Source organism: Chiloscyllium plagiosum, chromosome 29, assembly GCF_004010195.1.
Source record: "Chiloscyllium plagiosum isolate BGI_BamShark_2017 chromosome 29, ASM401019v2, whole genome shotgun sequence".
Lineage (NCBI taxonomy): Eukaryota > Metazoa > Chordata > Chondrichthyes > Orectolobiformes > Hemiscylliidae > Chiloscyllium > Chiloscyllium plagiosum.
The window spans coordinates 25864203-25890776 of NC_057738.1; the positions used below are offsets into that span (position 1 = coordinate 25864203).

The window sequence follows — 26574 nt, forward strand, 5'->3', positions numbered from 1 at the left end:
ATGCAATCTCATTGAAACATGCAGGATTCTTAAGGTGCTTGGCAGGATAAGTGCTGAGAGCATGTTTCCCCTCATGGGAAAATCTAGGACCAGAGGGCATAGTCTCAGGATAAAGGGGACACCAATTTATGTCTGATATGAGGAGGAATTTCTTCTCCGAGCATGAGTGTATTTGGAACTCCTTGCCACAGAGAGCTGTGGGGCAGAGTCTCTATATATATTTAAGGCCGAGATCGATCCTTCCTCAGTAGGGGAATCAAAGATTATGAGGCAAATGCTAAGTGTGGATATGAGGAATATTAGATCGGTCTTGATCTTACTGAACGGCAGATCAGGCTTGACTGACTGAATGGCCTACTCCTGTTGCTATTTCTTGCCATCTTATGGACTTGTGTTCACCTTCAACTGCATTGAACGTCATTGAGATCTGCTCAATGTGAAAAGCTTAATATGAAAGTAAAGTTCTGCAGATGCTTAAAATCTGAAGTAATGACAAAAACTGTTGGAAATACACAACAGGTGAGGCTGTGTCTGTGGATAGAAATAGAGTTAACAAAACCGAAATGCTAGTTCTGTTTCTGTGAATTGTTGCTGCCTGGCCTGCTAAGCATTTTCTAGCAGAGTTTGTTTTCATCTTTTGAAAATAATAATTTGATGTGACTCTTATTTTGTACTCAAACTGAGGTAAAGTAATTAATTGCAGGATTACGGGAAAGTGCGTAGGTGGGTTGAATGAGCTGAAATGCTCTTGCTGAGAGTTGGCACTGATTGACACACAAAGCAGTTGAGATAAAAACATTGAATGCTTTCAAGAAGGAGATAGGTATGATTCTTATGACTAAAGGGATCATTAGGTATGGTGTCTCAGGGTGCTGTGTGGGATGATCAGCCAAGATCATATTGAATGGCAAAGCAGGCTTGAACGGCCGAATGGCCTATTCCTCTTCCTTTTTCTCTCTTTCTAAATAGTTTTCTCTGTTCCGTAACCTTTTTACGGTTCTGTAAATCTTAACAGTGGAAAGTCTTTCTCCGATCTTCTGCGCCAGTTATGGCAAAGAGACCTGTAACCCTTGATTCTTGACCAGTGTGCTCTAATGGAACCAATGGAAGATCCTAGGCTTGATTACTGTTAGTTTATCCTTCCTAGCAAGTGGCGAATAGTCAATGTGAATCCGATTTCATCTGTTAGTTCCCCTGTTGAACACCTGATTGAAGACTCACACCTAAAGAATGACTGGTTGGCTGGGTGTCAGCAGCCCCCATAGAAACAGTACTTGAAGAGAAGTCAGCACTTCTGGGGTGAATTGCTTTTGTATTCTTGTCAGTAGAAGTTTGCATTCTACAAGTAGTTCTCCTGTAATGCCGTAGTTGTGTTCCAGTGAAACCTCACTTAAAAGAAAATTACTTAATGTAAATAATGGGGCCTATGGGAAAAGTGGGGTTCGGGGCAGACCAGCAAAACATATCACTCACGATCGTTCAAAAATCACCCAAAAGTCTTGCACAAAGTATGGCACAACCTCAATAGAGGTTTAAACCATATTTATCAATGAAACAAAAGTACATTTTACACAGTAGATTTAAAATAATCTTGTTAATGCAGGGACACAGGGTCAACATGGTGAGTAAGGTAGACCCCTCATTCCTATGAAGCGAGCTAGATCGCATATTCTCTCCTTACACTCAGAAATATATTACAATGTCTAGCTTCTCTTCCAGTGTTATAGCTTTTCTTTTGTGTTCACCACCTGCAATTTTATCACCAGGACTCTTCTTGCTAACTTTCTTGTCACTCTGCCCCTCCATTTTCTCAAAAAAAGGGATAATGTAGGAATAGTGTACCTTTCACAGGAAGCTGCTCAATGTCTCTCACAGAGAAAGCTGCTCTGTCGGCAGCAGCATGTGCAGAACATAGCATGTGAAACAATCACTGCTGGAATTGCACTACTGTGAATCAAGGTAAACATTCTCGAAATTCCCATTCCTTAACTCCTCCGCAACATTAGTAGCAAATCGCACTGCCAGAACATGCATTATCCAAGATGTACCTGTGTGTGCTAATGGCATTGCACAGAATTTGGAGCCCAGAAGCTGGCCAGTTGGCTCAACCTGCCTGTGTCTCTGTTTGTCTCACATGAGCCTCCTCTCGATGTATTGATTGCTTTCAACTTTGCACTGAAATTGTTTTGTTTCCTTCTCCCTGATAAATGGAATTAAGTTTGCTCTTGGGTAAATCAATACTATCATCATCAATCATTCGGTGTCCAGGTACATAGATCCTTGAAAGTTGCCACCTGGGTTGATATGGTTGTTAAGAAGGCATACGGTGTGTTGGTTTTTATTGGTGGAGGGGTTGAGTTTCAGAACCATGAGGTCATGCTGCAACTTACATAACTCTGGTGCAGCCACACTTTGATATTGTGAATTGTTCTGGTCACCGCATTATAGGAAGAATGTGGAAGCTTTGGAAAGGATTCAGAGGAAATTTCCAAGGATGTTACCTGGTATGGAGGGAAGGTCTTACGAGGAAAGGCTGAGGGACTTGAGGCTGTTTTCAGAAGAGAGAAGAGGGTTGAGAGGTGACTCAATTGAGATGTATAAGATAATCAAAGGGTTAGATAGGTTGGACAGTGAGAGCCTTTTCCTTGTATACCGATGGCGAGCATGAGGGGACATAGCTTTAAACTGAGGGGTGATAGATATAAGACAGATGTCAGAGGTAGATTCTTTACAGAGAGTAGTAGGGGCATGGAACACACTGCCTGCAACAGTAGTAGACTCACCAAATTTAAGGCATTTAAAAGGTCATTGGATAGACATATGGGTGAGATTGGAATAGTGTAGGTTAGATCGGCTTCAGATTGATGTCACAGATCAGCGCAACATCGAGGACCGAAGGGCCTGTACTGCGCTGTAATGTTTTATGTTCTATATTCTACGTTCAAATAACATCATCAGAACACTATCTAAAGGAATTCCTGTTTAATCATTTGGTGCCTATTTAATATATTCGCATCTATTATTCTGAAATCATCTGCATATGGAAACACTTTCACCATTTGCATTCTATCAAAATCCTTCTTCATTTTAAGTGCCTTTTTGTTTGGACATTTTTCCACCTTCTCCTTTCCCAGAACCAGCCCCAACCTGTTCAATCATCTTTTAATCGTGATAGTTTCATCCACCAAAACATTGCAGCGCAGAAGGATCTTCGTGATCTTGTGCATGAAACACAAAAAGTTAGCTTGCAGGAGCAGCAAGTAATTAAGGAGGTATTTTGGTCTTTATTCATTGAAGTTTCTTGCTGAGACCACACCTGGAGCACTGCGTTTGGTTTTGTGCCCCATATTTAAGAAAGGATACACTGACTACGGAAATAGTTCAATAGAGATTCACTCGTCTGACTCCTGAATAAAGGGGATGACTGTCAAGAATGACTGTCCAGATTAGACCTTAGATTTTAGAAAAAACGGTGTGGACAGCTTTTTGAAAATACAAGACTGTGAGGGGTTTTGACAGGGTAGGCGTTGAGAGGGTGTTGAGGAATCTTCAACTGGGGGATATTACAGAATAAGGGGAAATTTATTTCAAGTTGAGACATGAATCTGGAGGGTAGCGAATGTCTGGAATTCTCTATCCCAGACAGATGCAGAGGGTCAATCACTGAAATTATTTAAAGAAAAGTTTGTGCTAACCCCAACAAAGTCAATGGAGAATCACTCATTAACATCCCTAAGGGCTGAGTGAGTAAGAGTTTCCTTGGCAACAGGCAGTGGCCTGCCCGGCTGAAGCTCATCCCCTGAGCCCTTTTGTAAAGCAAGTTTGTGTTGCTGTTAACAGGCTTTGCATTGGATTGGCGACATGAGAGTTTTTACTGGGGTGGTTTATTAGTTTAAAAACAAAATGTAAAAGAAAAAAAAACATGGTGATTTTGGTGGTGGGAAGATTGTTCAGCTGTATATAACATTTCTGAGTAGAAAAGAAACAAAAGGCAGACCCAAAGGGCTCCTGTGGTAGCACCCTTACTTTTAGAATCCCTACTCTACAGAAACAGGCTCTTCTGCCCAACAAATCCACATCAATCCTCCGCAGTGTATCCCAGCCAGACCTATTCCCCTACATTTATCCCTGACTCATGCACCTAACCTATACATCCCTGAACACGATGAGCAATTTAGCATGGCTAATTCACCTCACCTGCACATCCTTGGATTGTGGGAGGAAACCAGAGCACACCCACATAGACACAGGGAGAATGCACAACTTCCACACAGACAGTTGCCTGAGGCTGGAATCTAACCTGGGTCTAATGTGCTGTGAGGCAGCAGTGCTAACCACTGAGCCACTGTGCCACTCCCTGAGCCAGGTGGCCTGGGGTTCAGATCCTACCTGTTCCAGAGGAATGTAAAAACATCCCTGAACAGGTTGAATAGAAAAGAGGATAAAGTAGACCCAAGCTCCTCCCCTATCTCTCCCTCACGTTCAAAAAGAATAAGGCAAACCCAACCCAGGGGTCCTTAGAGATGGCACGTGTGGCATGAATCAGTGCTTTTGATGTCTTTAGAGAGAGATGGGGACCTCGGGGGATAGAGTGCTTAATTTCTCCCGTTAACTCCATTCTGCTTTAGTCTGTTCAGTCTCTCCCAATCCCCCCCTCATTTTTGATGATTTGCATTATGCAAAATTGGTCTTTGCTTGTAGATATTGATTGTCTGCACAGGTGATTACTGATGGCGGTTATTAGTTTACAAAAAAGAAAAGTCACAGTGACTTTGGTTGTGGGAATGTCACTCGATTGCGTGTGATAATGCTTCTGGGTATAAAGAACAGAAAAAGGATAAAGCAGACCCAGCCACTCCAACTCCATTCTGATTTAGCCAATTCTGTCTCTCCCTACTTCCCCCTCACTGTTGATGGTCTGCCTTGCCCATAATAGGCTTTGCTTGTAGATATTTAATTGGGTGATTATAGCATCATAGAGTCATACAGCATGTTCCTTCGGTCCAATTTGTGTGCATTAATCAGACATCCTGATCTGACTTAGTCCCAATTGCCAGCATTTCTTCGATATCTTTCCTATTCATAAAACCATTCCAGATGCTTTTTAAATGTTGTAATTGTCCCAGCCTCCACCACTTCCTCTGGCAGCTCATTCCATACGCGCACCACCCTCTGTGTGAAAAGGTTACCCTTGAGATCCTTTTTAAATCTTTTCCTCTCATCTTAAACCTATGCCCTCTAGTTTTGGTAAAAGACGTTTGCTATTTATCCTATCCATGCCCCTCATGATTTTGTAAACTTCTATAAAGTCACCCCTCAGCCTCCACTGCTCCACGGAAGAAAAGCACCAACCTATTCAGCCTTTCCGTATAGCTCAAACCCCCCATCCTGGCAACAACCTTGTAAATCTTTTCTGCACCATCTCCAATTGACCACCATCCTTCCTATAGAAGGGCATTGTACGCAGTATTCCAAAAGTAGCCTCACGAATGTCGTGTGTAGCTGCAACATAATGTCCGGAATCCTGTAGAGGCTGTTCTGCTATAATATGCATTTCATCAGCATGAATTCACTGTAACCCAATTGATGAATTAGGGATGCTGATTCTAACGCATGCACTTTTAAAACGTGCAACGTGATTAAGCGCTGTTTCTAAAGCATGATTTTTTTTTAGATTAGATTAGATTTCTTACAGTGTGGAAACAGGCCCTTCGGCCCAACAAGTCCACACCGCCCCGCCGAAGCGCAACCCACCCATACCCCTACATTTACCCCTTACCTAACACTACGGGCAATTTAGCATGGCCAATTCACCTGACCTGCACATCTTTGGACAGTGGGAGGAAACCGGAGCACCCGGAGGAAACCCACGCAGACACGGGGAGAACGTGCAAACTCCACACAGCCAGTCGCCTGAGTCGGGAATTGAACCTGGGTCTCTGGCGCTGTGAGGCAGCATTGCTATAACACTGGGTTAAAAAAGAACACAAACATAGCGTTATAAGAGAACTGACTATATTCAATGTTCTGACCAATCAAGGCAAGCATGCCAAACACCTTCACCACCCTGTCTACCTCTGACTTCATTTTCAAGGAACTACTTTTGATGATTAGTAGTTTAAGAGAAAAGAAATAAAAGAGTCATGGTGGTTTTGGTGGTGGGAAAGTCACGTAGTTGTGTATGAGAACACTGCAATATATAAAAAAACTAAAGTAAGCCTAGAGTGCTTCTGTAGCACAGTGGTAGTGTCCCAACCTCTGAACCAGGTAGCCTGGGTTCAAGAGATACTCTAGAGATGTACACTAGTAACTCTGAACAAGTTGGTTAGAAAATAGAGATGGGTCTGCAGAACAGTCTGTTCTGAGCTGGGGCTAACCTATGCGTGTCAAAAGTAGTGGCTGTATTTTAGTGTTCAACAATTGACTATTCCTTTCCATTCAAGCTTCCTGATTTATTAAAGAGGTAGATTTATTTTCAAAATATCAAGGAACTGAAGGCTATGAGGAGCTGGCACAAAAGAAGAGTTGAGTCCGGGGTCATATTGGTCATGATCTTATTGAGTTTCAGGGCAACTTTAAGAGGCCAAGTGGCTGACTCCTGTTTCAGTTTCTTAGTTCTGTTGGTATCCTTGTAAATTGTTTTTATGTTGAAGTAAAATAATACACAGCCATTTCTTTTCAATTTAATACAATGAATCATACAGTAAAAGACCATGTTTTTTGAAGCCTAAATTGTCAAATTAAACAGTAACATGCATTTACATAACATCTTCAACTCTCAGCAGTGCCTCAAAGCATTTCACTGGAATGATATTAAACAATATTTGACATTAAACTGCAAAGGAGACAGTGAAAAGATGGCCCAAAGCTTTGTCAAAGAAATGGATTGAAAAAAAAAATCTTGGAGGGAGCGTGGAATGCATTGCTCGAGGTTTGGGAAGTGCAGACAGCTGGAGAGGCTGCCAATGGTGGACTGATTAAGATTAGAGATGTGTAAAAGGCCAATATTAGAGAAACACCACAATCTGAATTAATTGTAGGGATAAAGCAGGTTGTAATAATAGAGAGGGGTGAGGCCTTGGAGGGCTTTGGAAAGAAGGATGTAATTTGTTTTTTTTAAAATAAGCGCAGTCAATGTGAGTCAGTGAGCACAAGGCTGCTTGGGTACATCTGGTTCAGCCGGATGTCAGGGCAACTCAAGTTGCTGCAAGATGGAAGTGTGGAGGTGAGCAAGGAAAGGATTTGTATAGTTATATTTTCATCTGAAAAGCTGAAAATGAAGAGGATCCCTGTGTATATAAACAAAATGCTTTTGAATGCAATTGTTACTGACTGAAGGAATAAGTAGTAGAGAGAGCCAAAACAGAGGTCTAATCCTTCAATCCTTTGAGTATAGGAGTTGAGGTTGTACAGAATATTGGTGAGGCCTCTTCTGGAGTAATGTGTCCAGTTCTAGGCTAGAGAAGGTTCAGAAAAGATTTACCAGGCTGTTGCCAGGTATGGAAGGTTTGAGTTATAATGAAAGGCTGGCTAGGCTGGGACATTTTTCATTGGAGTGTAGGAGGTTGAAAGGAGACTTAAAGGTTTATAAAATCATAACAGGTTTAGATAAAGTTAATGGTAGGTTTCTTTTTCCTAGGATGAGAGATTTCAAGACTAGGGGTCATATTTTTAAGGTGAGAGGAGAGAGATTTTAAAAAGACATAGAGGGTGGTTCGTGTGTGGAATGAACCTCCTGAAGAAATGATGGATGCAGGTACAATTATAACATTTACAAACTCTTAGATAAGTACATGAATAGGAAAGATTTGGAGGGATATGGGCCAGGAGCAGGCAGGTGGGACTAGTTTAGTTGGGATTATGTTCAGCATGGACTGGTTGGACTGAAGGGTCTGTTTCCGTTCTATATAACTCTATGACTCTTGTTTGTTGTTTCAGAAGTTGGAGCCATTTATGATGAACTGTCGAGGGGCTCTGATATACCTGAAGAATTCCATCAATAGTCTGAATGTCAACAGAATGCCGAGCACAGAACAGGTACACTCAAAGCATGGTATGCTTGCAGGAGAACTCCTCCAGCTCTACCCATAGAGAAATTTGGAACAGGCTTCTGAGATATCATTTAGCTCCCAATTTAGAATTCAAATGCTCAGTGCGCATTTTCACAATTATGATTTTTATTTTCTATCAATGAAATTGTCCATGTAAACCAATCATGTTGCCATTACACCTTTTGGCCAGTAGTGGCACTGGAGCAACATTGCAGGCTCGACATACAGGAGTGCATTGGTTGGAAAATCATGAAGCAATAAATTTGGTGAGTTTCATGGAGGTTTTCTCATCCAACCTTCCCAAACTTGCCTTTCCTTCATTACCTATTCACCCCACCCCAATGTTACCCCCTACACATCTCATTTTACCCAGTTGACACAAGGAGGGGTATAGTCACTCCCAAAACCTACAGCCTGCAGCTGTCATACACATTTCCAGTCAATGTCCCCAGACAAAGGGAAATTGGCAGCACATTGTGCTGATGGGAACCTGAGGGTCCTGGTGGATTCAGGGGTGTTGGATATGGGATGGTGAGTTCATGCAGTCATTACCCAATCAGTGTATCCTTTGATACCAGTGCCTTGTGTCCTAGCAAGGAGGAGCAAGCGGTGAGCTGGAGTGTCCATGGTACTGCTCTGGTTTTCATGTTGGGAATTATCACTGTCTAGTTTCTGTCTGGCAGTTGGGAGAATAGGAAACTGCAAATGTATGAGATGAGATGTTGCAACATTGAGGATTTGAATGCATGTAAAAAGGCCTCTTGCAGCTCACTAATGAGAACCCAGTCTTAACTGTAAAAGAATTGTTCGGAAAATGAGACCTTTTGTTCTCCCATCAGGAATCTCCTTACTGCAAGTCTCACATGATCCACCCAACACTCTCACCAATGGCCATGTTGTATGGTGCCCACATTGACAGTGTGATGAGTTTAAATTCTAAGTGGGGGCAACAAATGAATTGGGTGCAGTCTAAGGTTTGTAATTAATGTTAGGAATCACCGAGAGCTTTAGACGTCCTGTTATCTGCCTCTGCTGCTTTCATGTTTCCATTTATCTCTATAGCTCTTCCTCTCCTTCTGTCTCTCTTTCTCTTTACTGCTTTTGGTTCTGACTCTGATTGTTTCCATTTCTTCTTCTTTTTGCTACCCTTACCTCTTTTTGCTTCTGCTCCTGTCTTTTGTTCCTTCATTTCCCATGGGCTAGGTCATAATTCAGAGACGGGAGGCACCAAGGTCTAAAATTGGACTGCAGATTTTAAGTCAAGTGTGCGTGGCTTTGTTCTGATTCCCTCCCTCTCCCCTCTGAGTGACAGTGGTAGGAGTGAATGTGGAGGTAGGCATGAGTGGATCGTAAATTGGGAAAGGTAGGCAAAGAGAGGACATGGCAGGAAAGGTACTTGAGGTAAAGAAGGAATGAATATAAGAACATAAGGAACCGCTGAAGTCCGTCTTCTCTAACAGTCAATGAACAGAGGGCAGGGAATTAACTTGGCTTAAAACTAAACCTGGAGGAAGCCACATTTTTACCCCATTCCTCTTTCTTCGGATGTTCTATGGATCATGATATATCAGAGCTTAGAAATGTGTCGCTGGAAAAGTGCAGCAGGTCAGGCAGCATCCAAGGAGAAGGAGAATCGACGTTTCGGGCATAAGCCCTTCTTCATGATATATCAGGCCCAGTGAACTTATCTGAGATTGGTTCCCACCCATAATTCTTGACAGGCAATATTTAGTCACTCAATAGTGCTTCCGTAAATTGCATGCCTGTTGATTGTATTAATGGAGGCAATGTGAACCCTTGCTTTTTATGCCCACCCTTTCAGTGGTAACATAAATGGCTGCACATTGGTGTCTGACAATCGAGCAGAGAGGGTTTGCTCCCTCTGCCCTGTAAATTTCTGTCACAGTCACATGGCTAGGAGGTTTAATGTCACAGTTTAAATTAAGTAAAAATAAAATTATGCAGATGCAGGAAATCTGAAACAAACAGAAAATGCAAGAGAAACTTGGCAGGACTGACAACATCTGTGGGAAAAGAAAAGCAGAGTTAAGGTTTTGTCACATTATTAGTACTGAAAGGATTGACAGTAGCAGAGGAGGAGCAAAGGAATGATGTGGAGGCCCAGTGCAAAAGATAAAGGGATTGTTAACTGAGGAGAAAGGGGAAGAGAGATGTAAAATAGGTATAAATTAAGATGTGCAAGGGTGAAAATTGGTCCTCTCAGTTAAGAACAAAGTAACCAAGATAAAACAAGACAAACTCATAACTATGGTTGTGTGGTGATAGTTGTGGTGGTGGGTGTATGGCTGACATCAGAAAGATGGAGGACAAATGTCATAAGACCAAGGTCAATTTAAATTAAACTTGGAACTTTAATTCTATAGGAAGTCACTGAGCTCATCAACCAACATACAAGGATAATGAAATCTGTGCTGGAAGATTCTCGGCTGGTGGGCTTGCGTCTGGAAGGTGGGACTATCCTTGCTAGGATTAGAAAAGATGAATTCTCAGACACTGATGACTACAGGTAGGACATTAAATGACTTCAGGTTAATTTGGAAGAATTCTTCAAGATATTGGACTTTCTTGAACCAGAGATCATTTTGCTTGTATGATGAACAAAAATCACCTTTGTTAAACTTTTATTCTGTGAAATCTAACAATGCCATCATTCTCTTACTCATCAGAGCATGAATTCGGTTGATTATGTTCAGTAGTCCAAAGCTAAGAGATGTTAGGTTGTATTAAGTCGTTCACTTGGTTTCACTCTGTTCATCAAGTCAAATGATTGTAGGTTCAAATCCCACTCCAAGGAATTGAGCATCAAATCTAAACTGAAACCGATGTGTACTACTGTGGAAGTACTGCACCACGTCCCAGGTGTTGCCTTTTGGATGGGATGTTAAACTTGCCTTGTCACATTGATATAAGTCATCCCATTGCACTCGTTTAGAGAAGATCAGTAGAGTTCCCTCTAATGTCTTTACCTTCAATCTCAAGCTTGAACAATAAACAGTGTCTGGTCATTATCTGCTGCTAATAAATTAACAGTTGTGTTTCCTATATTACAACACTGACAACACTTCACAGCCTTTTCAAAATAATAGATTAGATTTCTTTACAGTGTGGAAACAGGCCCTTCGGCCCAACAAGTCCACACCGACCCGCCGAAGCGTAACCCACCCATACCCCTACATTTACCCCTTACCTAACACTACGGGCAATTTAACATGGCCAATTCACCTGACCTGCACATCTTTGGACTGTGGGAGGAAACCGGAGCACCCGGAGGAAACCCACGCAGACACGGGGAGAACGTGCAAACTCCACACAGTCAGTCGCCTGAGGCGGGAATTGAACCCGGGTCTCTGGCGCTGCGAGGCAGCAGTGCTAACCACTGTGCCACCGTGCCGCCCACAAATAGAATAACAGTTGCCTTACTTTTTAAAGTAAAAATTTCTTCTCCCCATCTCCCCATCTAAGAATCTTGTCTTTAATTCCTGCTGTCCTGATGGTAATGGCTTTGTCTGGAATAGAATTCCTGTCTTCATTACCTCAATCAACCTTGTGAATGGAACCATTGAGATCAGTGGAACAACTCTGGAGACACAAAAAGATACATGTTCAGGAATTGCTGGAAAAGCTCATCGTGTCTGGCAGCATTCATGGAAAGAATCAGCGTTAACATTTCAGGTCAAGTGACTCTGCCTCTCTCCTTGGATGCTGCCAGACCTGCTGAGCTTTTCCAGCAATTTCTATTTTTATCTTTGATTTTCAGCCTCCGCAGTTCTTTCAGTGTTTATCTATTCAGGAACACTGTGGATACAATATTCAGAATACATTGTAAAAAGTAATGTAAAAATCCATCATTGATGCATTATAGGGGTGTACGACTCATAGTTGCAAATTGGTTGCCAGTTATTCACCAAGACCAGAAAACAGCAAACACTGGAGATCTCAGCGGGTCAGTCAACATCTATGGAGAGTGAGCAAGCTAATGTTTCGAGCTCTAATAAAGAGTCACCTCGACTTAAAATGTTAGCTTGCTCTCTCTCCATAAATGCTGTCTGACCCGCTGAGATCTCCAGCATTTGTTGTTTTCAGTACAGATTCCAGCATCTGCAGTAACTTGTTCCTCCATTTACCATGACCAATTTTGTTAGGTTATTTTTGGCTGCTCCACTAGCATCTGTTCTCCCCATAAATTGAACATTTCCCTCACTGTGTTGGTAGATCACTCTTACTCAAAGCAGTAACCTATTTTAATTGGTCAGACACTGATAGATTTTTGTGTACTTGGATTACTCTCTGTTTTCATGTCATTAGTCAGTAGCTGGGAACAATGTTTTCATACTCCTAACTAATTCCCACTACCCATCTCCAAGTGCCCCTTTGTGAATGAGGTAACTAAGTTTATATAGATGAGGAATCAAGCAAGGAGCTTCATGGTTTGTGTAATCCATGCAGTCTACTTGGTCTGTGACTCATAACGAGAAACTCTTCAATCAATTGTGTTGGAGTTTAATGCTGCCTGTCTTCAGTTCATGCTAGAAGAATGTTTCCACATTTAGTTCTTCATTTTAGGGGAGGCAATGGTCCAGTGGTATTATCACTGGACTATCAATGCAGAGGTCCAGGTAATGTTCTGGGGACCTGAGTTCGAATCCCACCATGACAGATGGTGGAATTTGAATTCAATAAATATCTGGAAGGAAGAGTCTAGTGATGACCATAAATCACTGTCAATTGTCAGAAAAACCCATGTAGTTTGCTAATGTCCTTTAGGGAAGGAAACTGCCATCCTTACTGGTCTAACCTACATGGGACTCTGGACCCATAGCAATGTATTTGGCCCTTAACTTAGGGATGGGCAATAAATGCTGGCCTAGCCAGTAATGTCCTCACCCCATGAATGAATAAAAAAACAAAAAAAATCCTGCTGACCCTGCTATTTCTGCTCTCAAGGGCCAGTGCTCTGAATGATCTCATCAAAAGCATAGCCCACAAAAATTGGAGTCAAATAATCAAAGCTAGGAATGTGGGCCCTTATCGCCTTGGGTAAAATTGATCACAATTTTAAGTATCTCTAATACCAGTCTTCTCTGCCAGGAACTTTGTTAAGAGCTTATGAATCTCAATGTCTCAATGATTATTGTGTTATAATCATTATATGGCTCATTTGTAATCAACACGCTAGAAAGGCTTGGCATGCAAGTCGACATTTAGCATTCTTCTTTGTGAAAATATTTTCCTCACATGCAACCAGCCAAACCTATGTTCTAAATGTTTTGCAGGGATGCCATGGACACTATCACAATGCTGTATAATCAGGTGGATGAAGAGGTCCATAGGTTAGTTATACTGTGCAACAAGTGCCTGCAGCAGCTGGAGATCCTACTGCAGCTCCGAAGATTCGAGGAGGGAAGTAGCAAGGTAAACAAAGACTTTGACATCTCATTTTTCCAGTGAGTCAGCAAAACCAGTGGAGGTAGTACCACTATGTGTGTTGCTTGGAAGAAGACTTCAAAGCATGTAAGAGAGAAATATATCTCACAATTCGTGAATGCTATTATTGGATTTCTTTTCCATATTTAAACCCTCTCAGCCCAGTTTGCATCTGAATGGAACCAGTTAAAATAAAATGATAGAACTACCTTAATCCAGACAAGATACAGAAGGATTGAGAGATCTTTTGAACTCCTTGAGCCTCTTCTGCTATTCTGTTTCATGATGGTTGCTATGTATCTTGTTATGTTCCCAAGCAGACCAAATTTGAGTTACAGTCTGGCTGGGTACTAGTGACATTTTATTTAATGTTGATGAAGTGTTGAGATCCCAGTATTTATTAAGAGACTAAAGTGACAACTTTCCACAGTTTTGAACAAACAAAAAAAAGTTTGATGATAAAAGTAATGCAATCAACTATATATCTAATTTTCTTACATCCAGAATTAACTAGAAATGAATAAGGGTAATAGAAACACTACATTTAAACTCCCTACATTGCATTAAAAAGGGAATGTGGTAAAGATAGATCCCATGCAGTTCTCAGCAACTCTTTGGACATTTGTGCCACAATGGGTCCTCAAATCTCATTAAATTTTGACAGGGATTCCAATTCTTCTCTTTTGAACATCAGCTGTAGCCTGCCAAATGGCATTCTGTCACAGACCACCTTGATCATTCCTGGGTCTGCTGCACTCAGGATTTTGAAAGCTGCAATACATCACTTAATCACAGGAATAACTCCAGATTTTCCACAGACAGCTAGGTTCAGCAAGCCAGCACTGCTACCATTTTCTTTTCCTGAAAGCTAATCTTGCTAATATGCTCCAAGCAAATGCTGTTACTGGGCTTTTCAAACCATTCTCTCAGATGCAATAAAGTATTAATTGCTGATTCTTAGCATCGCACAGCTTCTATGAGTTTCTAATTCCAACACTTAATGCTTTAAATGCTAGCTGTCTCCTAACCTGTGCCTTCACAATTTCCAACTTAACTGTGTTGTCATCCCCGTAATAATAAGAAATTCTAAGTTCAGGGACAGGACTGGTGACATTTGGGATTATTGGCTGTCTTTGCTACAACAGAGCAAAAATCAGGCCTTTGTGTTTCTGGACAGATTGAGATACCTAAATCAGGTCATTATTGTGTTTTCTAAAGAAAATTACTGTGCTTTTATTATCTTTAAGATCAGACACTGGGCTGACTGCGAGAGAGAGAAATACCTTGTGCAGGTGGACTGTTTGCCACATTCCCTGGAATCACTCAGACAAATGCAAGAAAAGTATAACGTCTTCTACAACCAGGCAGTGGTAAGTCTCTCATAACACTCATGCTGTAGAATTGTGGGAAATATTATAATAAACACGTAGTGTGCATTTGCTACCGATGAAATGAAACTTAGGGCTCTGCTTCCCCAGTGGAAAAGTAGTAGATAAATTCAACTGTACCTTTTTTGTTCATTGTTAAGCCTTCAAGTTATCTGATACCGACAAGAATGATTACCTGGAGCTTGCTTTACTTTTGGGAAACCACTTGTAGAACAGCAGTGGGATTATGAAGACACAACAGATAAAGCTGATCTGATTACCTGCAGTGAAATAACAAAGAACAAGGGATTAGGAGGGTTCACAGCACCGCTAAACAAAACGGCATGTCAAGAATTTATCAGGATAAACGTGCCACCTTATTCTTTATCAATAGATTCTTTGGACTGTTATCGTGAGACTGAGACACTAAACAGTAAGACGCAACCATCCTCAAAACTTCCATTTTATACATTTTTTTAACTGTTCAAAATATTTGAGCATTTTTCAGCATTACTCAATAAAGTGAGACATAATATGTTTAATTGGCACTGAGAATGTGTTTTATTGAAAGCTCAGAGGAAACAGGTACTTGTTTGTATTCGTTCGTGGGATGTGGGCATCACGAGCTGGTTGAGTATTTACTTTCCATCCTGACTTGTGAAGGTAGTGCAGAGCTGCTTTCTTGAATCTAAAACATACCTTATGATGCAAGTTAGGAAGTGCTGGTAGGAAAGGAATTCCATTGTTGCATTATGTAGTGTAACACTGAATGATATCATTTGGAGGTTCCAGGTTCTCAGGACCTGGTAGAATATTTATCAACCACTCTGGCTCAGTATTAAATTCTGGAGATGTAAACCTGTCAAAGTACTTTCCACAGTTCTTCGGCTAACCATGTACATCAGTATTGTAATTGAGCAGAACCAATTGCATGACTTGGGGGACCCTATTAATGCGCTATGCTAGTAAACTGCAAAGTTATAACTCGTCCAACTGTAGTAGAATGCATAACACAGGACTTCCCAAAGTGTTAGAATCATGGCCTACAGTGAGGTCTTGAGATGTGTTTCTTGTTGTTGCAGAACTTTAAGAGATTTCTTGACAGCTGTGAGGCGCTTTTAAATACTTGCTGGATTTATTGGTGGTGTGATTTAATAGATTACTGTCTGAGGTTCATTGATGCTGCAAAAACAGGCCTGTGGATAGCTAGGTGTTTGTCTTTTTTTTTGGAAAAACCTGTTGCCTTTACATCAACTCACTCAACAACTTTCATTGTTGCCATTTTCACAGACCTACATTGATTTCTGGTTTGGCTACAGTTTGATTTTAAAATTCCCACCGTTGTTTCAAATCCCTGTGTGATCTGCAGCCTCCTATGGACCCATGACCCTCCAAAATCAGCGCCCTCCTCCAATTTTGGCCTCTTGCTCATTCACCACTTTCTTGTTTCACCAAATGGTGGAATACCTTTAACTGTCTAGGGAGATGCAAACTGCAGAAAAGTGCTCCCTGGACCTCTTTGTGATCTCACTTGCCTTCTTTGAAATGCTCCTTAGAACATTTCTCTTTGACTAAACATTTGGTCATTTATTCTAATATTTCCCTAAGTCACTTTGTGCCAAATTTTGATGGATAATTATCCTCCTGTAGATCCTTGGAGTGTTTCACAATGTTAAAGATCTTGTACAAATGCAAATTGTACATCAGTATGTCCAGGCAAATAGTGCCAGCTGTATTGAGAGCGTCAGTGTTTCAAAGGGTAACTGTTGACATCTCTTATGAATAAAAAGGTCAAATGCACAAATAATGAAACAAAATGGCCAAATATATATGTGCATGTCATGACAGTAAATTTAAGAATGAAATTAATTTTTTTTGTAAAAGATCAGCGATGTATTATGGTGTTATTTGAACAATGAGACAGACAAGGTGGATCACAGTCTAGTGCATAGTTTAATGGTAATTTTCTTTACAGCAACAGTACAAAAGGGGCATGCAGTTGGTCAAAGATGCTGGCCATCTGAACGGTCAAACGCACAAAGAGCTACGATACCTGGGTGAAAAAGTCGAGGGTTTCAAGCAGTTTCTGAGTAGCTTCATCAACAGAGTGGAAAAGTGGAGAACAGATTTGGACAACATAATTAATTTGCATGAATTTTATGAGAGTGTAAGTGGCTTATTGTGCAGCTTTTATCTTTCACCACTGACTTGCTTTCTGGTTTGATGGCTGCGCCGCTCTTTACGTTGTTGGGACTTTTTCTGCCGTTAATTGTTTATATGTAAGACCTTTGTTAAACAAACCAGAAAAAAAAATTATCATTATAAAATCTGATAATATTTTGAATATTGGAAATTTTGAGTTGCATAGTGAGGTTGAACTTTTTGTCTGTTTACTACAAGGGTTAATTTGCAGTCCTGGTTTTGAGCACTCAACACCAACGTAGGTCCCATTGTTGAGATTGTGTGAAAGCCCTGCTTACAATCCCTCATTTGGAATCAGCCCTGAAAAGTAAATCCTTTTCTATTGTAGATGTACCAGTTACAGTCCACTTAAATCCCAAAAATAATTTGTTATCTTGGTGTAATTCGCAAACCTTTTTCTTCTGTTAAAAAGTTCATTCATCATGAATGTGCTTTGTTGAAATGTCTACCAGTTGGGTGGTTATGGTGGGTGGCTCAGTGGTTAGTACTGCTGCCTCACAGTGCTAGGGGGTCTGGGTTCAATCCCAGACTAGGGCGACTGTCTCTGTGGAGTTTGCACATTCTCCCCTTCTCTGCATGGCTTTCCTCCCACTGCTCTACTTTCCCCCCCACAGTCCAAAGATGTGCAGGTTAGGTCAATTGGCCATGCTAAATTGTCGATAGTTTCCAGGGATCTGCAGGTTAGAGGGATTAGCCATGGGAAATGCTGGGTTACAGGAATAGGGTAAGGGGGTGGCTCTGGAATGGATTTCAGAGAGTCAGTGTGGACTTGATGGCCTAGGGATTCTCTGAATCCATTTGCTCTCTTGGTTTCTAATTGCCTGCAGAAGCCTACATGTGTCTATTAAAGTCTATACATTTTCTATCACACATTTGCCATGAGGTGAAATAATGTTTTGAAGTGCTTTCCTACATATCTGTTTTAGTGATTGAATTTATTTTTAGTGACTATTTAAAAAGCCACATGATCTCGTTAAAGAAATAAATTAATGTGGATTGATTGATGCTGAAACATAGAAATAGCTGTCGTAACTACAATGGAAACAGAGTTTCATTTCTTTTTTATTGTGATGTTTTCTGCTTTCATGTCAGGCTGACCAGTGGGTTTTGCACTGCAACGATTACTTAAGGCGGTTGAAAGTGGACGAGCAAAGCACCTTCGAATATATGACAGCCGCGGTTCAGAGGTTGGAAGGATACCACCAGGAGGCCGTCAAATTCAATGCAGAAAACTTCCAGGAGATGAATGAGATGGTCCTTGGCCTTGGCAGTGCTAGGGAATTGAAACAGTGGAACATCCAATGGGTGAAGTGCCAACAGACGAGGCACCTCTTGGAAGATGTCTTGGCCGCAGCAATCCGAATCCACGAGGGTCACAGCAACGACTTGGCCACTAAGATAAACTCTGAGGACGATGGTCCCCGGACGAGCGGAGAGTTTGACACTGAAGGATCTGATGAGCTTGGAGACTCTTTCTCTCAAAAGGAGGCAGAGAGTATGGAGAATGGTGCGTGGCCCGATGACTCAGTGCATCAGCAGGAACACGATCAGGTCTTTGTGGTGTCAGAAAGCCCCACGGCGTTACTTTATGAAGAGTCCTGTCAAAGTGTCGAGACGTCACCTAAATTCAGCACCACCTCGCTATCTTCGATTCCGGCTGGTGGTAGGTTATGCGGCGGCAGCATCTTCTACAGAGATCTCGACAACTGCACCATGAGCTCCTCTGCTGCATCCTGCCACTCGGAGCCTGCCTGCTCACTGGCACCTCGGTACAAGAAGCAGCCGTTGAAAAAGATCATGAGGAAGGCCCAGAGCTTTGAGTTGTGGCAACGGGAGAGTAGCCACAGTGAGGCCGGCAGGCACGGCAACACCGGAGTTTACATCAAAGGTTTGGAGGTGGTCAGCAGCGTGGTGGCTGATAACAGGATTTCCAGATCAGAGCTAAAAAGCCCAGTGTTGACCAGGACTCGTAGCTTACCGATATCTTCCAGGATGCACCATCCACACACAGAAGAAGCTAAGCGAACTGGGAGGTAATGATATCATTTGTTATCAGAACATTGACACAATAATTGGAAATATTCAGCTATATTTCCAGGTTTAACTCTGAGAAGACTCTGCGGTATTAATCTGGACCAGCGATCAATCATTCGATACCTCCAGCCTGTTGTGCTTTTTTATTTTGATCATTGCTGTTGTCTTCCTCAGTTAGATTTAACTGCCTCTCCTCCTTGATGCATTTATCAGATATAAATCTATTTATTGTGGCCTTCTTCATGTTGTGGCTGGACAGGATGTTGGTCAGACCACTTTTGGAATATTGTGTTCAGTTCTGGTCTCCCTGCCACAGGAAAGATATTGTTAAAATTGAGAATGTGCAGAAAAGATTTTATAAGGATGTTGCCTGGGTTGGATGGCTTGAGCTACAGGGAAAGGCTGAAAAGGGTTTTTTTCCCCGGAGCATTGGAAGCTGAGGGGTGACCTTATAGAGGTTTATAAAATCATTGGGGGCATGGATAGGGTAAATACCTGCTTTTCCTAGAGGTTGTGGTGGGGGTGGGGGGGGTGGGGCAAGAGTGTAAAACCAGCAGGCATATACTTATGGTGAGAGAGGAATTACATAAAGGGGACCTAAGGATTGACTTTTTCACGCAGAGAGTGGTGCGTGCTTGGAATGAGCTGCCAGATGTAGTGGTGGATGCTGGTACAATTACAACATTTAAAAGGCATCTGGATGGGTATATGAATATGAAGGGTTTAGAGGGATATCGGCAAATGGAACTAGATTAATTAAAGATATCTGGTCAGCATGGATGAGTTGGACCGAACGGTCTGTTTCCATGCTGTACATCTCTATGTCTTTATGACTCTATGACCTCAACACCCACGAGCTTCTGGGGAAAATGGATAATAGATTTCCATATGGCAGGAACAAAAATCTTCATTTTGCACTGATGTGTCTCTACCAATCACCTGATGAAATTCAGTCTGAATCTTTGACTATTTGGAGCAACTGACTAGGTCATTGATCCAATTAGTATGGTTGCAAGGATGTATTTTAATAATTCAAGTTTATGCATTACAGTACTTCAGCTACCAGGGTTATATAATTTACTCTAGAAGTTGCAATCTTATTTCAGATATTGATTTTTCAAACTGATGACATTAATTTTTCAACACATGGTGGAAATCTTATTTCATAATCTCTCAGTTGAAAGAGTTTAAAAATTGGGGCTGCATGTTTTTAGACAGAATGTAGGATTTCATCTTTCTGTTTGAGATCCTGCATTAGCAATAAAGCATTCCTGCCAGTATGAAATTTGATTGATTTGACAAAATTGTACTTGGCTTGAAAGTAATCAAGATCCATGTGAGCTGAACTATGATTTTGTTTTTATGGTGATTACCCGTTAAAGAACCTTAGAAGTCAAAGCTTAATTAGTTAACAAGATGGTATTTCATGGATGGGATTCAAATATAGCCAGTTTCCTTACCAAGGGAGTGATTGCACCATGCAATTTGTTACTATCAGGAAGGAAAATAACAAAGATGCATGTAAAGAGAAACTAGCTAAGTATTTATGAGAGAAAGAAATAGGTGATTATGCTAACAGGGCTAAATGAAAAAGAGTACAAAGAGAGAATGTGGAATATAAATAGCTTATGGACCTGTTTGGTTCAATGACCTGTGTCTGTGCTATATATTCCATGTAATTGAAAAAGAACTGAAACTGTCTCATAAATGATACAGTCTATGTTTCAAAAGTCAATTCATAGGATCTGTGACTCCAGTCAACTTTCAAAATTTAACTGTTATTACTTACCAAGTTATAAGATGAAATACAGTAGCTGAGTCTGGGATCATTTTTCATGTATTCCCACTGCTAAATGATATTCAGACTGGCTGTCCTCCTTTGTTTCCCGCAGTAAGCTGCAGCATATAATGGATGAAATGATCAGCACAGAGAGGGAGTATGTCAAATCCCTTGGATATATCATAGACCATTACTTTCCAGAGATGGAGAGACTGGACTTGCCCCAGGATCTGCGTGGAAAGTGCACTATCATATTTGGGAATCTGGAGAAACTCTATGATTTTCACTGCCAGTATTTTCTGAAGGAACTCGAGAACTGCACCAACGGTCCACTTCAAGTCAGTCACTGCTTCCTCAAACATGTAAGTCCCCGTGCCATTCCTACTGGGCAATGTACTTGTTTGGAGTTAATTCAAAATATGAAACACACAAAGGGGACCAATTGCCCAGTGTTACTGAGTACAATATCAAGTGCATTGAGGGTGTGTTAACGGAATTTTATCCTGCAATATATGTGAACAAAACATGGGGTAAGCTCTTTTTTCAATCTCCATCACAAAGTCCAGTGCACTAAAAGCAAAGTTATGAAGCCTCCATATATTATAGAACAAAGAATCCCTACAGTGTGGAAACAGGCCCTTCAGCCCAGCAAGTCCACACTGACCCTCCGAAGAGTATCCCACCCAACCCCATTCCCCTATTACTCTACATTTGCACCTAACTTACACATCCCTGAACATTATGGGCAATTCACTTAACCTGCACATCTTTGAACTGTGGGAGGAAACTGGAGCACCCGGAGGAATCCCACACAGACACAGTGGAGAAGGTGCAAACTCCACCCAGACAGTTGCCCGAGGCTGGAATTGAACCTGCCTCCCTGGTGCTGTGAGGCAGCAGTGCTAACCACTGAGCCACCATACCGGCCCAAATGAATTATCCACCAATGAAAACACAGTGTCCAAGTTTAGCCCAGCCCATCTATTGGAAGCCATATACATTTATATATTATAAACAATATATAAACAAGGGTGTTAAAATGGCATCTGGGCAGAAACTGCTGGACTGGTGAAGCATTCCTCCACCGAAATGCCATCTCACCAGTTTAACTGTTTGGCTTCTGGCAGCCAGGAAACTGTCCTCCAGAGGCAGGTAAGACCTTGAACATATGAAACTTGCAGCCTGATTGCTGCGACCCAGTTTTAGCTTTAGGCTGCAGGAGTCTCAGTGAGCACCATTGCTGCCAGAACATAACCTGGTGTGAGGCAGCAAGCAAGGCCAAGGTAAATGAAATTCATAGATTTCAGGCAGGATGTCAAGGGAACCGGGAAGTGCGAATGTGGACTTTGAAATGAGGTGGTGTGAAGATGGCAATTTGTGGGGTTTTGAGAAACATCATTGTAATCACCTGAAGTTGTAAAGCTAGTGGGAAGAGCAGCTTGTAGTCATCACTCTGTCCAGTTCAAAGGCATGATAAGATACTGCGAAACTTTGCATTGTGAGAATTGGAGCTTTTAGATTTATCACCAAAGAGCATTATGTCTTGATGTCTGTTTAAGATGCCCACAAGGGATGCCTTATTATTTACGTCAAAATGGTATCAGTGATATTTCAAACATACCATTTGTATTGTGTGACAAAGACTCATAAAATTCTTTCAGCCCCATGTCACAGCCCCCCAAACCAAAAGAGATAATAAGACCCATCACTTTACCTGTCTTATATCCTTCAGCATGCTTCACACACTCTGATTCAGTGGCACTCAATACCCATACAGCTCATCCTGTTTCCTGCCTTGTGTTTTCAGGCCCTTCCTGGCAGCAGAGTCAGCAATAGACATAGGATACCCCCGTTGGGAGTTCCCATGAGTGAACTGCCGGCCCAGAAATGGGAAGAAGTATTGCAGAAAAAGCAGCAAGATGTAAATAAGGCATGCGCTACCTCATGCATGCCAAGGCTGCTGCATCCTCTGTGTGTTTATAGTGCTGTCACAGTCTGGCTGATTGACTGAACAAGTGTACTGTGTTGCCTGGGAGTTTGGAATTTGCCCAGTTGTAGAGTGCGGTCAATTCAGACTCCTGCAGGGACAGGAGCGAGAACTGGGCTAGCTGCCTTCTTCCACTTGAGTCTCCTGCCTAAAAGCAGCAGAAGCATGTTGTTTTCACTTTATCAATGTTACTGCTGAGGTCTTTGGTAGCTCAGCTGCAAACCCTTTGAATTGTTTGCTAGCTTTGCAATGCACTCCCCCACCCCCACCCCTCACCAAGCCAGGAAACCACCCAGCCAGTCTGAAAACCTTCTTTGTTCAGGGTGGAGGTTAAAAAACAAGGTGTCTTTTTTGGATTTGGAAAATTCGTAAAAGTAGCCCTGCGCATTTGAAGTCAGCCCAGTGACTCCAGCACCTTCTCAACTGTTAAAAATCGTAAACTGTTGAGTGTAAAATGAATATGTCTGTGCGACCATTAACTCTGCCCTTAGTGAAAATAGAGAAAATTAAAGAGCTGCTGTTAAATCAAAGTACTCTCTTCCTCATTTAATGAGAATATCCAGTGAGTTTGCACTACCTAAAACAGCATTTACTATAGTTTAGGAGTTTTATTGAGATGAGCAAATTCCATTCAAGACGAGTTTAATGAGCAGGTTCTGAGTCTGAGAATGTGGTTTAACTAAGTGTTTGTTTAATACATTTGGAGCCAAGCAGCACTATCAGTTTATCCTAATGTTTGCAATTTTAATTTGTTTACTTTGTTTGTCTAGGAAGAGCAGTTTGGAATGTATGCTCTGTACAGCAAGAACAAACCCCAGTCTGACGCTCTCCTTACTAGTCATGGAAACACTTTCTTTAAAGTAGGTGGTATGTAAGTTTTGGAAAAAAAAATTCAATTTAAATCAGTGTGGAGAAAAAGGTGCCTGTAGGCCCAGAAGAGCTGTAACTTTGGATTGGAATGTGTGGCTATTAAACATTGAGAAAAATGTTTCCATTGTTGCTCAGTGGCTGCACTTTCTGGTTTGGGATTCGAAAGGTTGTGTGCTTTGAGTCTCTTTCCAGGGAGACTCAAAGCACACAAGAATTAAAAACCATACAACACCAGGTTATAGTCCAGCAGGTTTATTTGAAAGTACTAGCTTTCGGAGCGCTGCTCCTTCATCAGGTACCTCCGAAAGCTAGTACTTCCAAAGAAACCTGTTAGACATAACCTGGTGTCGTGGGATATCTAATTTTGTCCATCCCAGTCCAACACCGTCACCTCCACAACTTGTATTCCAGACTGACACTCGAATGCAGTGTGGCAGCTGCACTGTTGCAGTTGCAGCTTTCATATGAGACATTAATTCTGAACCCTCATTGCATGTAGAAGATCCCATGGCATATTTTGAAGAAAAATTGAAAGACTGACATTTATATGGCAGCTTGCATGATGACTGAATGTTGAAAGCATTTTGCAGCCAACTAAGTACCTACTGAAGTGTAATCACTGCCATATAATAGTTGAAATGCAGCAGTAATATGGGTACAACACACTTGCACAAAACAGCAATGTATTGAAGACCAGATAATTAATGCATATTGTGATACCGATTTAGGGATAATTATTGGCCAGTACATGAGGAATAACTCCACTACCAAAAGTCCTGTCAAGGAATCTTTCATATCCACCCACTGTGGCTTCAATTTAATCTCTCAGTCGTGGGCAGCACTTCCAACAGTATAATGCTTCCGCAGTTTTGCATTTGAGTGTCACCCTTGATCTTTACAGTAAAGCACTGGAGTGAGACTTTAATCCAGACCATTATGATTCAAAGGTGAATGGGCCATAGTGGACTCAAGTCAAACAAAATGGGATTTTTTTCAGTGTACTGGTCAGTATCTATACCTCAGTGTTTGAGACATTCCAAATTGGTTGCTGTATGTCAGTAAAGACTTTACAATAGAACTCCATTGGCTATAAATTGCATTGAATGTTCTGAAACATGAATTGCATTGTTTATTAATGTAACTGCTGCTTTTATGTTGTCTTATTTTGTGTTTTAAAAATGTGAATAGGGAAGGTCAATTTGCCCAAATTGTTTGGCAGGAAGGCTGATTTGTTTTAAAGGACTGGCATCCTTCATATCGAGCCCGAGCCCTGTCCTCGGGGATGCCCATTAGGGATGCATGGCATGTCAGCTGGCCCCAGAGGGCCACCTATCAAAAACAAGGAGCAATCCATGGCTGCTTTTTCTCCGATAAACATATTGTGTAGATTGTGGAAAATCCCAAACCAGGAGTCACCAACCAGGAGTCCATCAATCATAAGTCCCATAAAACTTTAAGTGAAGTTTCTTCACCCAGAAAGTGCATAGAATGTAAAACTTTGCTACTCTCTGGTAATCATTTGGGTTTATTTAAAGGGAAGCTTTACTAGAGAAATAAATACTCAAACAAGGTTACATGAAGAGTCTCAATAGTGGATTATGTGGATGGTAAAGATCAACATAGACCAGTTGGGCCAAAAGGTTTGTTTGCATGCTGTCAGTTCAATGTAACTCTAAGTAGGTAACTGGATTGAGGTACAAATCAGAGCTAATCAAATTGATTTGTAGAGCAGGCTTGATAGCTCAAATAGAATGCAGCTATTTTCACTGACTTTATCCATTTCTGAATAACTGTCTGACTGTCTAATATTTCTGCAGAATAAGCAGATGTCACTGGGTGATAAGATGGACCTGGCCTCTTACTTACTGAAACCTATCCAGCGGATGAGCAAGTATGCACTGCTGCTGAAGGATATGATCAAACAGTGCTCCAAAACCCAAGAGCAGGAACTCTCTGATCTCCAAGCGGCTGAGGAAATGGTTAAATTTCAGCTACGTCATGGAAACGACTTGCTAGCAATGGATGCCATTCGTGGATGTGATGTAAGGAAACTCTTAACAAAATGGTTGGAAATCACAGTTTGTCATTTCAAAGCTGGTTTAAGAATCTGGCTGGTGCTTTAGAAGAAAACCACACTCCCCTACTCCTTTTTCTTTCAATCCTCTGCATCTTTGTTGTTGGAAACAGTATGTGGGTATCTTTCTGTTGAGCTTTCATTTATTCCATTCTATAAACAGGCATCAGACAGGTTAGGACAGCACAAAACATGTCTCCACCACATATTCATTTCTCCTTTCACTCTGAGTGTGTGGGACCTTGCTTTTTACAAATTGGCTGTTGTACTTTCATACGTTACAACAGCAAGTAGACATCAAAAAGATGCAAAATCTGCAATGAAGTTGCAAGTTCTCTTTTTATTGCTGTTGTTATGGATCCTATCAACATGAATGGGGCTTAAAAGTCCAAGTACAATCTAGTAAGTGCAGTGTCTTTTGCTTTACACTGATTGCTGGCTTGGACTCTATTCATCTACCTCGTGGAATCCAATTACCAGCCTGATACATGCCCTGAATGTTTGTAGCAGAAAAGAACAGGGGTTTACGTTAGCTATTTTATACAGGCTAAGCAAAAGCTTGCAGGTCAAGTCAATTCTAATTTCTTGATTATATTGCTCCTTTGGAACAAGCTATGGATTTCAAATAAATTAAATCCAACTCCTGGTTTACAGCAGAGAGCTACTGCAATCTACTAAAATAATGTAGATTATGCTTCTTTTTCCTCTTTGTACAGTATCTGCGATGCAGTTTCTATACAGAATTGCAATTTGAGAGAAATGTT

General features: G+C 41.4%; 1 protein-coding gene across 5 annotated transcripts in view; it reads left to right on the top strand.

Annotated features, from left to right (window-relative positions):
* Positions 1 to 26574, top strand: part of zgc:158766 (uncharacterized protein LOC100009641 homolog) — a 183551-nt gene that overhangs the window by 136235 nt on the left and 20742 nt on the right. For all 5 annotated transcript variants that reach the window (XM_043719356.1, XM_043719354.1, XM_043719352.1 and 2 more), the window contains exons 9-17: positions 7939 to 8037; positions 10436 to 10578; positions 13346 to 13484; positions 14744 to 14866; positions 16839 to 17030; positions 18158 to 19098; positions 20992 to 21241; positions 23637 to 23726; positions 25554 to 25778. In XM_043719356.1, coding sequence (XP_043575291.1) covers positions 7939 to 8037; positions 10436 to 10578; positions 13346 to 13484; positions 14744 to 14866; positions 16839 to 17030; positions 18158 to 19098; positions 20992 to 21241; positions 23637 to 23726; positions 25554 to 25778 — 2202 coding nt within the window. The remainder of the gene's footprint in view (positions 1 to 7938; positions 8038 to 10435; positions 10579 to 13345; positions 13485 to 14743; positions 14867 to 16838; positions 17031 to 18157; positions 19099 to 20991; positions 21242 to 23636; positions 23727 to 25553; positions 25779 to 26574) is intronic.